This window comes from Enhydra lutris, unplaced genomic scaffold (assembly GCF_002288905.1).
Source record: "Enhydra lutris kenyoni isolate GAN:26980312 unplaced genomic scaffold, ASM228890v2 scaffoldscaffold31, whole genome shotgun sequence".
NCBI lineage: Eukaryota > Metazoa > Chordata > Mammalia > Carnivora > Mustelidae > Enhydra > Enhydra lutris.
In genome coordinates, this window is record NW_019154115.1 from 13,758,721 (window position 1) to 13,777,614 (window position 18,894).

The 18,894-nt window shown below is 41.2% G+C and overlaps 1 protein-coding gene across 2 annotated transcripts in view; it reads right to left on the reverse strand.

Moving 5' to 3' along the window:
- The window catches only part of LOC111153212 (RAR related orphan receptor A), a 708,716-nt gene that overhangs the window by 85,553 nt on the left and 604,269 nt on the right, over nucleotides 1-18,894 (reverse strand). Inside the window, exon 1 of one of the 2 annotated variants that reach the window (XM_022512093.1) lies at nucleotides 7,832-7,911. The exons of the other annotated variant lie outside the window; for it this stretch is intronic. Coding sequence (XP_022367801.1) covers nucleotides 7,832-7,862 — 31 coding nt within the window. The 5' untranslated portion in view covers nucleotides 7,863-7,911. Of the gene's footprint in view, nucleotides 1-7,831; nucleotides 7,912-18,894 lie in introns of those variants that run through there. 2 annotated transcript variants of the gene reach the window in all.

Genomic DNA, 18,894 nt, shown 5'->3' on the forward strand with positions numbered 1-18,894 from the left:
GGGGGGGGGGGGGGGGGGGGGGGGGGGGGGGGGGGGTGTCTCAGCTCTATAAAAGCACACAGGTGGGCCCTGTAGAACCCAGCATACAGGAGGCACTTTACAAATTTATTTAATTTTAATTTAATTAAATTTACAAATTTATTTCATTATTTATGCCCCGTGTTCTGCACAAGATTTGACATGAAATAAACAAATAAAAGAAAGGGGGGGCCCAGCAACTGAAAAATGAAAATAACATTCTATGAAAAAGAGAATATTTGTCATGTGGTGAAAGAATCGCACTCCTGGGCGGCATAGTTTAAAAAAACGGTTTGCTTCAATAACTGATCTGAAACTTAACCACAAGTCTTCACTTATGAACCACTATCTTATTTCTATGATGGAAAAGTTTAAACAGCAGGTTCTCCTTGCTTTTTCCCCCCTCCTTGTTTTTCACGTAAAGGTGCAATTTCACCTTTCCAGTAGGAACAAGGAAGCACTGTCATCCTTTAAAATCTCAGTGATTACCCGTCATTATTACTATCCTGGTTATTCCAACTCAGCTCCGAAGCCTTGAGTTCTTGAGCAATGCAAAATTCATGTAAACCTGTATTCTCATCCTTCTGCAAGGCATCATTTCCTTAAATGATATTAAAGGATCAATACTTATTTCTCTGATTCCAACACAGAAATCAGATTGTTTTATGATTGTTTCACACTTGGTATGTCACCAAAATCTGAGTCTGCATGCAATTCACTCGTGTTATTTATTTATCCTGAAAATTACAGAAGTGTTTTCTTATTTCTATTTTGTGCAGTGTTTTAAAGCATAAACTCTATACGATGTTCTAAAAACCTATGTAACATATACCCTATATTTGCGGCAAATTGCTTACACTTAAATGAACCAAAAGACCACAAGTCTTCATAAATCGAGTGGTTAATAGTTTTGCACCCATGTTTAAAACCATTTTATTGCCGAAAAAAGCTACAATAGTTTACTTCTTTCTAAATGTTTACTTTTTTGGGAAAAAAAAAATGGCTCTGGATTTAAAAAGGGAAGATGCAGATCAAAATGACAATCTCTTTTTAAATTTTATTTGAGGGTTGGGGAACAGAATCAAGGTTGAAACTTAAAAAAAAAATTACAAGGATTACCGTAAAGGTCATAATAATTGTTTACTCACAAACCAAATCTTATTTACATCTTAAAATTTAATATGGAGCAAAAAAGAATTTTATAATTCAGCTTTAAAACTTCCCTTACTATCTTCCATGGAAACTTTGGAAATTCATTATCTCCACTACAGTTCCATTTCTAATAACCGTTTAAAACAATGCATTACTCTTTGGAATCTGATGAAGAATGCCCCACAGCAAGTGAGAAAATAATTTCAACCTTTGACCCCCTCCACTAGCCTGATGGGAAATTCACTGGCACCATTACGGCTTTCCGCGAATAAGTAACCACTAGAGGGCAGCCTTATCTCAGATCAGACACTTCTTTGGAGGAAAACACCTTATAAATGCTTCTCGTGTTCCATTAATTGCTTTTAGAATATCTTTGATTTTCCTAGATATTTAATAGCCAACTTCAGTTCACCTAAAAGCATTTATAAATAGGTCAAAAGTCCACTTTCATAAATTACAATGATATTACACAGACCGCTCATGCGATGTCCTAAAGTTACAGCCTAGCCTATGCAGCTTTAAAATTTTAACACAAAATTCAAAAATCTTTACTCTTTACTACGTGGCAGGTTAAGTGCTAAATCAATCATACCACAACTAGTGCTCGGGTTCCACTTTTGGCAACAAAATTTCCAGAGGTTCTAGAGAAACTTAAGTATGCCTGAGGAAGAAAAAAACTGACCAAGATTGCAGGAAGACAGAAGGAGTGCAGTGGAGAGGGACAGCAAATATTAAGGTCAGAGTTGTGTGCGTTTCATACTATCAGTCTTCAAATAGCTCGCAATCTTTACTTGAAAGATGGATTAAATATGTTCTACACAGCCCCAAAAGAAAGGATCAGAATCGAGGGATTTAAAATACAAAGAGATTTGTGCTTGATATAAGCAGAATTTTCTAATTCGAGATGGAATAAGCTATCTTGAACAATAGTGAGTTTCCCGTCATTAAAGGTGTTCAAGTATAACCAGACAACCATTTGGCAGGAATGCAGTGGAGAACCAAATGCCAACAGGACATGTATCTGAGTGACTTTTAAGGTTTCTTCTCTCCCCAAGACTCTACGAAATAATGTAGATTTGCTTTCACACTCATCTCAATCCAGTCAGCAGAAAAGTAAACACCCATCAAGAAATGAGCTTTTGCAGATCTATCTACTTGGAAACTTTTGCTCTTGTGCGCTTTTCTAAAAGACAACAGATTTCTCAAGAGTATGTCCACAATCATGTCCCTTAATGGTCATGGAAAAACAGCACTCACAAGCCCAAGGCTTTATCAGCTTTCTACATAAAGGCATATTAAAATTAGAAGATACATTTGTGAACGCTCCCTTTGCCTAAAGATGAGTGGAACACATACAGATAAATCTCTAGCTCAATTCTATCATAATGGAGGTAGGTTATACAAGTTAGCTGTACCTCATAGTATTCTGTATTCTTTAGGAAGGTAAGGCTTACATTTCACCCAGATCCTCTTATAACAAGCAGACTTAATGAAAATCATGGATGAAGAGAGCTAATGATGAGCAAATAAGAATAACCCCATTTGTACCAAATTGATTTTATTAAATAGTAATTTAAAGATATTAGGCTCAGCAAAGCATTACATAATTGAATCTATTTTTTTCTCTTATAAATGCCAGAGTTATAATTTTCACTAACTAAAGACAAAGTTATATCCAGGGCATTTTCACAGCTTCCTCCAGGGGAGGCAGCATGAAAATAGTAGAAATTAGGGCTCTAGTCCTTGCTTCACCATTTATCAGCTGGAAGAGACTGGCAACATAACCTCTATGAGCTTCACTTTTTTTCAACCAAAAACCATGAGAGTAATAGTGGCTTTCCACGGAGGATTAAATGAGACAAGAATGTTTGTAAAACATAAAGCACAAAACAAATATAGATTAACTCAACCAACTATGTATTTACGAAATATCTAGTAAACTTCAGAGACAACACAATAAAAATCAAAGAATGAAATCACTAGCAAACCTAGTGATAGGGAATAGGTTGGACATGGTTTTTCATACTCACAGGAACAAAGATTTTAAAATTATCACATTACCTCCTTATAATATGATGAGGGCTACCAAATGTCACTTTAAAAAGAATATCCAAAAATAAGAGTTTTCAACTGCTTTCTCGCATCTTGGACAAGGGCTAATATATGCTATTATTGGTCTATGTAGACCTCTTTTCTCTGGACATAATGCTCTGACAATTTACAGAAAAAGCATGCATAGTAACAAATACAAAAAGCTCTGACTATGGATCTCTAAGTCCATGATTCAAAGGTTGGGCTGGAAGGGAGGTATCTTCAGCCGAGGATCTAGAAGGGGGGAGGGGGAAAATTTGTCAGTCTTTCCTCAGAGGGTCAATATGTGGTCTTTGAGATGATATCAAATGTCAATTCGTACCTGTTGTCACTGGTGGATCTTTCCAAATTGCCTTTTTTTTTTCAAAGCAGAGAAGCATACACATGGTGTAGCTGCTGATTCTGAGAGTCTAATTACTGTTTTAATACTTAATAGACATGAAATATATAGATTAAAGCAGCCTTGATTTCTTACTAATAAGCACTATGAATATTTAGAATGCATCAGAAAATACTTCTATGACGAGGTACTTAGATTTACTCCATGCAATGGGTTTTACTGATGACTAAAATAATTTAAGAGAATTATAAGAAAACCAAACTCTAACGCTACCTCTGCAGATCGATCTATCCATCTATCTAGTAACTTTTTCTCTCAGTAAATGGTCATTTGTAAATATTATTTTCTTAGACGCCCCTGAGCAAATTACAAAGTGGCTGGGTGTTATTGCAGGTGCTTTGCAATTATCTACTTGCTGATCTCATCCATTTCATTGTGGTTCACTTGGCTGGAAGGGAAAGGTGAGAGAAAAAGGAATGCAGTAAGAACTATTAATATATATTTACTATTTATCCACTAGTTATAAAATAACCCCGAAGACATAAATCGTATTCATTCTATCTATCTATCCATCTATCCATCCCTCCATCTATCAGAGCACTTCCATTTACAAATTGTATTATTTTATAACTGGGCAGCATCAAGAAATTACATGGTTTAATTCAAATTGAGGGCAAAGTGGTTTACTCGAGTATGATGTTGCTTTGTATTTCAAGTGATGTGATTCAAATATACAAAATCAAGAGGCTGCTCAAGAAAAGGGTGCTTTAAAAATATTCTCTATTTCCTAGAGGGTCTGAGTTCCCCCCTCCTCCCATGGACAGATGGATTCAGAGTTCCTCTTTGTCTTTAAAAGAACTGACCCCTCCTTGCCCGATGAACTCTGCCCGGTGGCACAGCCCTTTGCATTTTCTTCTTTCAAGACCCAGCCATCACCCTTCTCCCAATCCTACTCATCAAAGGTCACAAAAATGGGACAAAAATCCTTGCTAAGGGATACCACTGACAGGGTGCGCGAAAGCAGACCAGGGATAAAATTCACATTTCATTGGGTAAAAAGAAAGCCCAAGTTCTTCAAAACGACAAAATCAAATTTATGCGAGTTGGAAATACTACTAATCACCAACACACAAAATATTTTCAAAGCAAGAAGGTGAAGTTCTGCATTTGCACATGAATTGTGCTGGGGGAAGAATCTATTATGGGACAGAAATTCCCTGTAAGCCTTTCTCCACTCTAACTCCATTTACATGAGCACAGGCTGAGCACTCGTGAAGCAAAGGGGTATATAAGCTACAGAAACTGATGAAGTCCTTGCATTTCCTTTCAGCACTTGGCTGCTGCCGGACCTTTGGCCAATGCACTTTTATGATGAGCAGAACAAGTGCTCCCCTGATTATAAATGCTATCGCTGGCTGTCTGTTTGCCCAAGAAGCAATCCAAATGGTATTGGAATTTTGTTGTTAATTAAACAAAAACAAAACTGAAAGATGAGACGAGAGTTGCTTAAATGAAGATTTATTACTTCTAAGCATGAAACCACTTTAAGCCTAAACTTCTTTGACAACTAATGCAGAGGAAGGATTTTCTTCTTTGGTAAGTTCAAAAGGCCTGATTTAATGATGTTTAAAAAACCTAAGTAACCAGCCAACAAAGAGAATGTTTCTCTTTTATGGTCGCTTGTTCTCTCCTCCCCCATCCACATGCATACATGTACCAAAAAGCTGTATTATAAAGAGTATTTCTGTTTTGCATGACAAATCTAATTATGCAAACTCTTTTACATATGGAACCAATTTAACTATTAAAAATAAGAGGCAGTAGGGAAGTATTTAATATGATCCTGGGCCAGTTTTTTTCCCCTTAAATCTGATATGGAAACATTTACAGCATTCCTCATTTTCCCACAAACTATTTTTCTTCAGTTTAAATTTGCACCACAGTGAGATAATCCCATTAAAACACAGGATGTGAAGATATTGGAAGTGAAATATTCTAATTGTCCAGATGCATTCTATTTCTTTCTCTCTCACGCTTACAGAAAAACTGCATTGCCAGTACTTCTGAGCTACTTTTCTCAAAGCACATTACTATGAATCTATTATCTAATGGCAGCCAGAGGTCACTCCAAGACAAATGTGTGGGCTAGAGCTTTTGGAGGATGTTGGTGGTTGTGTGATTCTTATGATTATATTAGTAAGGGATAGTACCGAACTTTGTACTAGAGCTACAAAAGCAAAATCCTCTGTACTGGGAAACATCAACATTAGATTAAATATTAAAACATACTTTCCTTATTGTTTGGTGGTGACTGTTCATGAGGGGAAATAGTCTGAGGTTTTCACCCTTCCCCCAATCAACACAAATTATACAACATAAAATGGATAAAGACTGGCATTAACATCTTCCAAAGAGCAAAATCCACTTTGTAACTTAAAGGGGAGGGGGGAAAAAAACCACACACAAGAAAATGTCTTGACTACGAAGGCTATTTGAGTCGTTTTACTCTTACAGGATTAATAAAACGCAGGAAATAGCATAAAAGTTTTTCTGAGGGGGAGAGGAGGGGCATAGCTTTCTTTTACCAAAAAAAGTCGGTAAGACAAACATTTTTTTCTTTACAGAATGATTTTAAGTGCTTAAGAACGTGTATCACATGGGAGGTTTTCCCTCCTTTATCAGTTGCTTATTCTAAAAACGCTTAAAACCCTGTTTTCCGAAAGCCACGAGGGAAAGATAGAAAATTTGCCGTGCGTACGTCGTATAGAGAAATTTCATCTTAAGCAGCTCATCTTAGTGTCCAGCACATTTCGGCCTGTTAATAATTAATAAAAGAGATGCCGCCCAGTCTCTAGTGAAGAAAGGCAAAGCTCGATGATCCGAAAGTAAACGCAGCTCGGATACCGAACTAGGGTCCTTCATCCCGGACTGCCACAAAACCTCAACCCACCAAACGTTCACCGCGCTCCCGGCGCCCGCACGGATGGGCAGTGCCCGCAGGACAGTCTGGATCTGCAAAAATGCTGCGCACTAGGGGAGCCGGGTGCGCCGCAAACAGATGGGTTCCAAATCCCCGCGGCCAGCGGCCGGGTCCGCGAAGCCGCTCGGGCAGATTATCTCCCCGGAGGAACCTGCCGGCGCACAGGCGGGCAACGTGCTGCCGCATGAGTTTCTCCACCGCTGTTTGCAAGAGTCCTAAGAGCGCGGCTTGGCTTCTCCGGGCCGCACGGGCGACTTCCTGCACACCTCCAAACTTTGGCTCTCCCAGGAGAAACTTCCCTGACTTACCTCGTTTCTTTCCCCCTCACCTGGGAAGCCCTCGAGTCGACCCTGTCTTCCACTAGTTCCCCCTGCCAACCCCACCAGCCTGCTCAGAAATCCTGACCAGGGCGGAAGGCCGCGCGGGGAGACTCGACCGCGACGAACCCGCGCGGGTCGGCCCTCACCGCCGTCTAACTTGCACCGCCGCCCGCGACTCCTGTGGGCAAGGCTGCCTCCCCACGTCCATCCACAACCCAAAGTATCAAAGCGGAGGTGCGCTGCGGCTGCGGGCGGTAGCCCGGAGAGTCTTGGCACGTTCGAGAAGCCCGTCTCGCTCGGGCCCGGGCGCTTTCGGAAGTAGCCGCGGCGGGACGCAGGGCGAAACGGCCGCACTTTCCCCGCCCGCAGCCGCTCGGGCGCTCCGGGCCTCCGGGCCGCCACGGGGTAGGGGGAAGGGGGGAGGGCGCGAGGCCCGGGGCGCTGACCAGTCCCCAGAGATGACATCGCGTCCGCGCGCACGCACTGCCCGGCCCGGCCGCAGCGCCTTCCCTATGTAGGCCGGAGCTGTCCGGGGTGCGGGCCCTGGGGACCGACCGCGGGCGTCCCCGGCTTCCTCCGAGCTCTTCAGATCCTCCCCTCCCTTCCAGAAGCGCCGCGACTCCCAGCAAACTTTCTTCCGAGAGCCCCGCCGGGTGCCAGGCGGACCCGGGCTGCTGACAGGATTCAGAGGGGGAGGAAGAGGGGGCTCCAGCCCGTGCGCCTTTGCCCCCTACAGGAGGCAGGCTGATCCCGCGGCCGGGCTCAGGTAGCGCCGCCGCTGTGGCCCAGAAGGCCCTGGCGGGGCTCGAGCGCCCAGCCCCGGGCAGTACGTGCGCTCGGGCAGGCGCGCCCACCCCTCCCCCTGCGCGCCCTCCTCCCCGCCCCCCGGAGCAGCCAGCCCACCCGGCCCCGGCGGGGCTCCCGGCTCACCTTTCATCGCTGCGATCACAAAATACATCATTTAAGCCGCGGTGCGGAGAGCGCAGGGAGAGCCGATGGTCCGACCCCGGAGCCCCCTCTGCCGCCGCCGCGCCGCCGCCGCCCGAGCCACAGCAGCAGCTGCCGCAGCTGCCCGCCCGCCGAGAGCCATCCCGAGCCATAAGAGGCTCCATGTGACCGGCTGACATCACGGCCGCCGCTCTGTTTACACCGCGCCCCTCCGCTTCCTCCCCGGGCGGGAGGCGGGAGGCGGGAGGCGGGAGGCGGGAGGCAGGCGCGCCCGAGCGCCGCGCCCCGCCCCGCCCCCGCGGGCAGGTGAGCTGCAGCGACTCCGCCGGCGCACCCCAGCCCGATGCTGCCCTGCCGCGCCCCCGGCCCGCGCCCAGGCCCCCGGCCTTCTCTTCGCCTCCCAGAGCACCTGTGGTCGCCAGGGCGCTCTCTGGACGCAGCGCCCCGCAGAACGCACGCCTGACCACTTTCTGCCCCACCTGGTGGGGCAAGGGGCACGCAACCCCACGCCGCTCTCCTGCTGCCTTTCCCGAGCCCCCGGGGGCGTTAAATACTCCGGTTCGTCGGCGGAAAAGAGGGATTTGGCCTGGGGAGTCATAGTCACCCTCGTTTCCCAGAGCGCCCCAGCTCTGTTCGGAAAGGGGGGCCCATACGGGTCCGTGTAGAACGCTGTCACCCGGGACCTTGCGGCCGAGTGGAGTGAGTGCCTTCTAAGTCTTTCATGGGAGACTTGGCCTGGGCAGGGGGATCTCCGCCCACCCAAACGTTGGTAATCTCCACCACACCAACTTCACCAAAGGTCTCTATTTACACCTCTCTCTTCCCCCAGGAACACTGTTACCTGGAAGGAGAGCTGAAAACTACGTGAATATCCTAAATGATAATCCCATCGCCAGCCAACTTGAGCCACTAAATTCCCAGACTCTTCCATATCCATCATTCTCTCCAGGGAACCCATCTACAGGTGGGAAAGATTCTACTTTTTACACCCTAAAGATGAGATATTGTGCCACTTTGGGCAGGAAAACAAAAATACCTATATAAAGGTAACCTTTGTGAATTCTCACTTAAAATTAAAACTTAATTCCCTCTGAACTTTGAAGCTTAATTCTTTTTACTGGTCTATGGAAACTTAAATCTTGACAGTATTACTAGATGAATCTCTTGAAGATGAATTTCAGATGCTTCATACCCAGAGTCTGCATTATTTAAAATTTTGCTGAATGTTCATAACATTGACTTTGACCACAACAGGAAAAAAAAAATCTCAAAAGCCCAGTTTGCATACCTGCTACTGTTACTTCACACAACTTCAATTTTCCTTTCTTTTCTGATGGTTTGTATTTCCATTTACAACTCAAAATATTATATAGTTATTAATTGATGACTTCATGCTGATTATATAAGGAGAGCCCTAGCATTTTCCCCCCATAAAACAGTTATCCTTGTCCTGAGTTGCGCTATGATTTAAAACACAGACAATCAGCTCTGTAGAAAACTAGGATTCATATACTCCCCACCATCCCCAGCCTCCCTTTCAAGGCAAAATTTACACAGTCCTGATTTAGAAGGTCAGAAATCAAGACATAGCTTTATAAAAGCTTGATTTCAGCTAAAATCATCCTAACAGTTTTTCCTTTAGATTTTTCTTTTTTTAATTTCAATTAAATTAGCCAATTTATAGTACATTAGATTCAGATGGCGTGTTCAATAACTTATCAGTTGCATATAACACCCAGTACTCATCACATCACATGCCCTCCTTAATGCCATCACCATTTTACCCCATCGCCCTACTTTACATTTTTTTTCAAATAAAACCACAAAAATAAGAAATTATGAAAGTGTGAAGCCAATACCTACCCATGTTAATTCAGCTGTCCAGCCATAGCAAAGTGGACAAGAGTTTCAAATGAACCAACCATACCCACTGTGATGTTTACAATTATGAAATTAAATCATACCACCTTCCCATGAAGCAACTGTATCTCCCAATGAGGCAACACCCCTCAGTTACATTGACACCATCCTTCATATTTGGTTCTTGATTTCCCCTAGTCCTCAGGTCTTTATAACAAGGAAAAGTAAAGCCAAGCTTTCCAGTAGGTAGGTCCCAGGTACAATTTTCTTTCCTTTGTACCGCTGAAGGATGGAAAGACATCAGTGATTGCATGCTTCTAGGTATGTTCTTCATATTCCGTGCAAATGAATCCAGATACACAACTCGGAAAATTCAGTGTTACTTTAAAACAGTATCCTGTTTTAGAAAACAATGCTTTGAAAATGAGCAAATCCATTAGCTCTAGCCTGCCTGTCAGACATCTGACTCCAAGGTAAATAGTCTTACATTACTAGTAATCGGTATTTATTTCCAGACCATTTCAAATGAAATCGGTAATCGGGAATGACATGTAACGTGACATGTGTGCTCCTACAATTACAAGTAGTAGAATCAGTCATCCTATAGATATGTCCCCAATAGAAATATAATCTAATAATACTTATTTGAGATATTTACACATTTATTCAACAAAGACATTTCCAGGATAATGTAATACTGACCTTAGCCTTTGGAAATGTGTTTCATTCTGGTCCTATAAATAATGAGGAACAGAATTTCAGATATTAAGTCTTAACCTTCCTGTGTGGCTAGATGCTATTTGTAATACATGCCTCCATTAAATGTCTTCAGCTTTTAACCCAGGGTACAATATTGTTCTTTATATTAACATAAAGCTCTCATGAAACTTTGAAAGTAAAAATGAGAGCTGTTTAAAACAAAACAACCTTGAAATACAAACTTTCTATGAAATTATAAGTCTTCCACCAAATAAATCAGTCAGGAATGAAAGGATCCATAACCCCTCTGATACCACCAAATTTGAACCATAAACGACGCACATTTCTGTGCAAACTTTTACCAACTATATATTAACATGTAGGAATAATTATTTGGAGTCTAATAACAAAGATTTGCAGAGTACCTACTATGGGGGAGAAACAGTATTAAGCAATATATTCTTTCCACTTAAAATTTTTTTTACCAAGTGTTCTGAAAAGAAAATAGAAAAAGTATTGCTTACATGAAGGTAATTACACAGGATGGGAATTCTTTACCATGAATAGAGTTACGTTACACATTACTTTTTTATTCAAATGTTTCTATTGGCTAATCTCAGAAAAGGAAGGTACCCTACATACTTATAAACACATGTAATTCATTTCAGAGTCCTCCAGACCTGTAACAGCCCCACATGGGGTCCCTATATACTGGATTTCACATTTGATCTGTCACTTACCAAGAAAGTGGAGAGACACTTCTGATGCCAGGTTGTTCCCAAATGCCTATGTGAGGAAAGCCTGCTATATTTCTACAGGATATCTGGACTGGAATGTAATCAGTAAATTGGTGCCAATCTTCCCACTTTCAGAGATTAAATAAAGAAATGATACTTTATGAGGGTATATTTGATTTTCCACCAAATGAGGTTTGGCATACCGCACTGAATCACACTAGAATGCTGCTGTTAGGAAGAATGGCAAACCAATGGACCAAGAGATTTTTCTTGAGTGGGCAAGGATCTCCTAACACAAGATGATTTCAATGTTTGCGGCTGCACGTGAGAGAGGATTTTGGCTCTGTATCTCAACCAGGCCCTGCTTCTCCCTCTCTAGTGTGTGGCAGCCCGCTAATTCAATTAATTTCTTTCTAGCAGAACAAGAAAGGGATCAGTGAAAGGTTAATGTGGTCCTAGACAGCTTGATTCAACCGAATTCTTAACCACCACTGCACTGTGATCTGTAGGACTTGGGCCATTCTGACCGACACAGAGCTAGAGGAGCAGGTCTCCTGTGGACCAGACAGGGTCAGGTCCAGAGAGTTCTAAATAAGACTACTTGGAAAGCTACAGAGAAGGCACAAACTTACCTATAATACTTGACAGACTTGCTTAATTTTTCTGGAAGGAGCCAGTGTCTCATAAAGGAACATTAAAAAAAAATGGCATAATATTGGTGAGATCTGGAAACCAGGGGTGACAGAGAGGCCCCCTTATTAATGAGCGGAAGGGTCAGAGGATGAACAGATGAATATAGCTCGCTTGCCACTCGTGATTTTAAAACAAATGTAGATGTCGGTATAGATGTACATGTGTGTATACTTACACATAGTCCATGAAATGCGGTAAAATAAACTGTACTTTGGTGGCAAGAGATATCTTCAATTGTACACATTCAGACACACACGCACACACCTTTCACATTATCAAGCACATTCACTGAATGTGTATAATGTGCCTGCTATTGTCCTGGAGAATCAAACAAGAACAAGCTCACAAATCAGTTGACCTTGGCTCTGGATACTGTAGAGAAGTCAGCTCCCTGAGTCATCTGAGCAACCCTAAAGGAAGGCACTGTCTGGTTGCCCACTGAAAAGATGTTTGCATAGCACTTTGCCCCTCACAGTTGACAGACGGCTCCAAATCATTAGTGTGGTTATTAGTATAATGAGATGTTGGAGGTGAAAGATTTGGCTGGATTGAGACAATGGTGAAGGGATTCTGAGATTTCTGGAACCACATATCTCATACATCTATTGGGAAATTCAGGATCTGGCAGATGTTTTGTAACCAACACAATGAGGGGAAGGGTGAAGTTCACAGGCATACAGATGTGAGCAACCTCCATGAAATAGGTAGGTAGCAGGTGTCTTACTACAGACACACACACACACACACACACACACACACACCTGCCAAGGCAGCAAGGAAGGAGATGCACACCAGAGGCCTAAAGGACCTCTGTCACTTGTGTTCTCATGGGGTGTTCTCACCCCACTCCTGCAGAGGGCGGGGGAACAGGCTATTCAGGAAATCATTTTTTAGTTAAAGGAATATGACAACTAGAAATAAACTCAAAACCTGGAGCCTGGGTTCACATTTCACACTTAACTAGCTGTCTACGGCACCCTGGACTAGTTGTTTCACTTCTCAGGCCCCTTCCCTGTAAAAAAAAACAGACATTGAAGTGCTCCCGCAACTCAAACATCCCACAACTACATTCACGATCACATCCTATCCACTTCTTAGGAGCCACATCTCCTTCTCTCTGCTGCACCACATCAACTTACCTCTTCAAGGAGGCTTCTTTGTGTCACTGAACTCTGCCGTATGGTCGAACGAGCTCTCACATTAGGCAAAGCTGGGCCCCAAACCAAACTTTATCCCACTCACTAGCTGAGTGATTTGAATAAACCTGTGTTTCCTCATATGTGAAATAAGGCTGGTGGAGCCTTGACAGGCCACTGCGAGGATTAAATAACTTAAAGAAAGGATAGAGTGATTACCTCTTAGTAGGGCTCATGAGTGGAAATACCATCACTACCCCCACTAGCGCCTACATTGTTGTACACATAGAGCCTGTGCTTGGCATAAATTACTGATCTTAATAAAGTTTGCGTTAGAATGACTATTAGAAAGCACATTTGCTAAGCTTTTTACAATTTTGAAACTGTGTGTATGTGTGTGTGTGTGTATTAAACAAGCATTTATTAAGTACCTGCTAAGTATTGGGAATACGAAGTACAAATTAAATGATCCCTTGTTCTAAAGGGTCTTGCGGTCTCACTTTCTTAGGTCTTATCTCCTGTAAGAGTGGGAGCTCCCATCCAATGCAGAATGTAAACATCTGTGTGTTATAATTTAAAGAATGTGTGCCAGGACATGAAGAGGGAAAGAAAAAGATTAAGACGTCAGACCTTCGCTCAAGGAGCTTGCCATCTAGCAGGCGCGTGGATGCCATACTTACAATGTAAGGCAGAAACAACGTTCCAGAAATAAGGTGCTATGTAAGCCAAGAGTAAGAGGAGGTACTTTGTGCAGGGTTAAACTTAAATTTTATGAGAAGAAGGACTTGATGGAAGAGGCACCACTTGAATTCACACTTTGAAAGACAAATCTAGTGGCTAGAAAAAGGAATAAAGAACCTCTTAACAGGCAGGCAGAACACAGGTGAAGATACAGAGAAAGAAAATGCCTCTCTTAAGAAGCTAGTAGTGAAGGTTCACAGCAACATACAGCACATATAGACAAGGCGTAGAGAAAGCTCACAATGTAGGTTGTTACTATCTCTTCTCTTTTCCTCACAGTGCCTAGCACAGACCTTTGCAAACCATATACATTCAAAGAATGAGTTTTGAAAAAATAATCGAGGGCAGAACAAGAGAATTGTGCTTTAGAAAATAAATCTCTTTGCTGCTCACCCATTTCATAGTCTTATTGTAAGGATTAATAGTCGGTTTGATAGTCATAAAGTTAAATTACACTTAATAAAACACACAGAGCAAAAGAGTTCCACATCACAGCACACAGAGGAAGAATAAAACTGGAAATGGGTGTTATTTCCTCAGAGTGAAACGCTAAGCAGGACATTTTAGGATGAACAAGATAAATTGAATATTATTTGATTCTGTATCTTATCCTTTTAAGTTCTGAAAATTATCTGCGACAGTTCTATTAATATAGATGCTTTGTATATGGGCCATTTTTTATTTTTTAAGAAGTATCTTAAAAATATATTTTCAAATAATGGAGAAAAGATAAGCAGTTACAGATGGTTCTCTCTATTTTTGTCATGCATGATCAAGGGCTGCGGAGTACGTGGGCTTCATTGGGAAATCCGAGTCTCGCAGCGAGGAGCATTCCAGGAGCAAATGCTGGCATTATTTTGCTTTCGCGGAGAAAATATGTTTCTGTTCAGTCAGGCAGAGTAATCAATTATTCTGCATTATGAGATACTCATTTTATTACTATTGACATTTCAGACAGTGGTGCCACATGTCAATAGTCCTTCGGATGCTCACATTTAAGCTCCAGCTTATAGGATGGGATTTGTTTGGCTGACAGCATTTGATCAGAAGTCTCTTCGCCGCTCTCAGAAGTAACCTATTATTTATGTCCAGTCCTGCACTGGGGAGGTATGCTCTGAGTACTGAAACAAGGATAGATTTGGGTATGCTCCTCTGTCATATTAAGAAATGTTAAAATTCTTCTAAATATGTTCGGCTGGCATCTAAAAAAAAAAAATCAGTGTTCCTCTCTTCCATTTTGTAAGACGGAGGTAGATTAAATGAGGCATTCAACTCAGAAGACTCCAAAATTCACATTCGATTTCGAGTACCCACTGAAGCCTTATGTCCCCAAAGATAACTTTCCAAAATCAAAAGGGCTTTCCGATAATTACACAACACTGTTGTTGCTTCTTTAACCTCTCCTATTGGTTAACAATTCCTTGAGACTTACTCTGTGGTAGGCACTGATGCTCTTTTTAACATTTACCCTGAACTCTCTTTTTAGAGATGAGAAAACTGGAGCACAGAGAAGTTAAGAAACTTGCTGGGAACAGAAGGCGAAAAAATGGTGGAACCTTAAGAACAACCTTTGTAAGTGGGTTCTAGGGTATGCACTCTTAACCATTATGCTATGACTCTCAAAATTTTAAAAACATTTTCCTTGAATTGAGCATTCCTCAGTATTTTGAAAATGGCAAGCTGACTTCTTCAGGAATCAAAAATTACTACCCTAATAAATATTAGGCATGTGTGCAAGAAATTCTTTTATCACTAGTTCCTATAATTGAGCAGGGTTAGCATGTGTCATTATGAATTATTGCACAATTTAGTAAATTATTTAATTACTTACTAATGAAGAAGCATACTGTACACAGTTGTAATTATCTTATTTGAAAACAATGTTGCCATTTGTACATTTAAGAAACACCTGCCACACGTTTACTCTTAAGGGCAATTCTTTCTTTTTTTGGAATAATTAAACAACCCTAAATATTGGTAATGGAATGAATGTCCAATAGGGCTTCAAGAAAACTAAAAACTACAAAAGCCAACATTGCACTTCTAAAAGACTTCAAAAGAACACACCTGTTAAAAACATTAAAAATAGTAATTTTGTAGTTCACCCTCTTCTACTGAAAAAGCGTGAGATAGGGATATTCATTGATTTCGCTTTTCCAAATCATATCACTGATGCTCTTTTCATAGTTTTTGCAACATATCATACAATATAGCATTTCCTTCACCTATTCAATCATCCATACCAAATGGATGGTATAATGGTATAATAATCTTAAGCACAGTCACTTAATTTTCAATGCAATTTGAATAAATTGTCCACATGTGTTGATTATAGTCATGCATGGCCCTGTTATTTATACAAAGACATAGTATATATATGCCTTTTAGATGTTTTGACAACATATATTAAATACAGATTAAAGTAATTTTTAAAATGTCATAATACAAGTAAGAAAGAGTGACTTATGTATGTAAGTGATGGTACACATTATTGAGAAACTACTGATAAATATTATTGAATTTGTTGTAAAGGCTTAAGTACATATAGTAATAGCCTCAGAAACCCCAACTTGCTCATTCTTCCAAAGGCAGGGTACATATTGTATGGTGAAGGGGACTTTTATAAGCTAGAATGTATACATCTTTGCTCCTTGAAATATAACAGAGGGAAAGTGACAAAGCCGTTGTAAACAAGGAAGAATAAAAAAGAGAAATACCAGAACTGGAAGACACTCAAAAAGGTCAGGTGGTAGGTCTTACTGCTTCCAAGGATGTGAGCAGTTCACCACCCATGTTTCACAGTTGCCTACATTACATAACCACATATAAGCAAGATAAGCAATAGTATCATATTTTTTCTAATGTCTTGTTTTCTTCTCTATTATCCTAAGGTCAAAATGCCATCGAACTGGGTAATCAAATCAAACAGAAGTTTTGCCCTCCTATGAATAATGCATATATTAGAAGTATAGTATAGACTGCGGATGTCACCGCTTGTCAAACAATCAGTAAGGAATGGTTTCCTGCAACCAGTAAGAATCAGGTTAAATTTAAGCATTAAAAACAAGAGAAAAGGGGCGCCTGGGTGGCTCAGTGGGTTGAGGCCTCTGCCTTCGGCTCAGGTCATGATCCCAGGGTCCTGGGATTGAGCCCCGCATCGCATCGGGCTCTCTGCTCAGCAGGGAGCCTGCCTCCCCCTCTCTCCCTGCCTGCCTCTCTGCCTACTTGTGATCTCTGTCAAATAAATAAATAAAATCTTAAAAAAAAAAAACAAGAGAAAAGAAAACATGTTTTATATGTTCCTAGCATACACTGCTCAGTTCATAGTGTGGCATGAATTACACAGTGTTTATTTTATACTAACAGTGTGTTATCACATAGAACTATAGTAAAACACATGGAGTACCTTTGTTTTAATGGCATTTCTTCCTTCCTTCCTTTCTTTCTTTCTTTTTTTTTTTGCTTTATGGAAACACAACATCCAGGCTATGTTAGTTTCAGGTGTACAACATAATGATCAGCAATTCTGTACGTTACTCGGGGCTTACCATCGTAAGTGTCATCACCATCTACCACCAAACGATGTTTTTCCCATCTTATTGTCTACATTCCCTATAATGTACAGGACAGTGTTTTCTGATATTATTGGGGCAAACTAGAATAATTGCATTTTGCTTCATTTAAATCTCAGTTTTTCACCTCTCCTTAAAGTATAATTTACGTATATAGTAATACACACTCTTTTTAGTGTAAGTTCTTCGAGTTTGACAAAGGTATTAGTTGAATTAGCACCAATTCCATCAATATATGGAAGAGTCCCATCTCCTTTCCTCCCAGATTCCTCTGTGCTCGCCTGTAGCTAAATTTCTTCCCTTCCCTAAACCCAGGCAACCACATAACTGTTTTCTATCTCTATAGTTCTGCCTTTAAATAATATCACTTAAATGGAATAATATATTATGTAGCTTTTTGACTCTGGTTTCTTCTACTTGGCATGACACATTTCAGGTACATCCCATGTTGCTGAGCCTATCAATAATTTGTTCATAATTTGTTCAGTAATAGTCCATCCCACAGTTTATTCATTCCCTAACTGATGGACACTTAGGCTGGTTCCATTATTTAACACTTACAAATAAAGTTGATAACATTCATGTACAGGCTTTGTGTGAATATGTTTTTCTTTCACTTGGGTAAATGTCTAGGAATAGAACTGCTAGGTGTATGGGATATAGAAGTTCAATGATAAGAAATGCCAAATGGTTTTGCAGAGAAGCTGTGCCATTTGCATTCCTATTAGCAATGGTCTACGAGTTCTAGTTGTCCTGAACTCGCACCAGCACTTGGTGGTGTCAGCTGTCTATCTCCATAGTGTCTGTTCTTGTTATTTCACATCCTTAGGTTCTATAAAGTCACTAGGACCACTGAAGTGGCAAATATTGAATCACTGTCCCTAGAGGAAATAGAGGGTTAGGTTCCTGTGAGCCTGTGCTCATAACATTTTTGTCAACTCATCAATACATAACCTTGTTTTCTGCATATTTGTTTAAAGACACTTTATTTGATGGATATTATTGGGTCACTAACATTGAACTCACAGCCAGCATTCTTGAATGAGACTTTTCTAACATGTATTTTCTTTGTAAAGCCCATCACAGCCTTCTTGTACTTGAAGACACCAGCAAGGACTTTAGCTGTATGCTTGAGGGCCATTTTAAATAGTAAGATCACCAACAAAAAGCACAAAAATTAGGAAAATGCAGTACTACTTACAACGTGAAAAGGACATTTATTTACAGTATGAGAGCTGAGACAAGAAGACAGAGCTCTGCCTCATCACACCTTAGGTGGGGTCATGTATCATGATACTCCACCCTTGGGAACAAATCTGAAAATGGCAGCTAGCATTGATTTGGGGGTCATAAACCAATTTAAGTTAGTAGGCAAATTTGCACATACAGAATCTGCCAACAATGAGAATCAACTCTGTCTATCCATCTATGTATGTATGCACATCTATCTACCTACCTATTTATCATTTTTGCCATCTTACAATCTCAGCCCAAATGTCACTGCCTTCAGGAGGTCTTGGACAAACTGCTAGCCTCCATCAGAGGAGATTTCGGTTCCCACTGGCATCCTGTTCTTCCCTTTCCATAAACCTGATTCTTCATGCCAT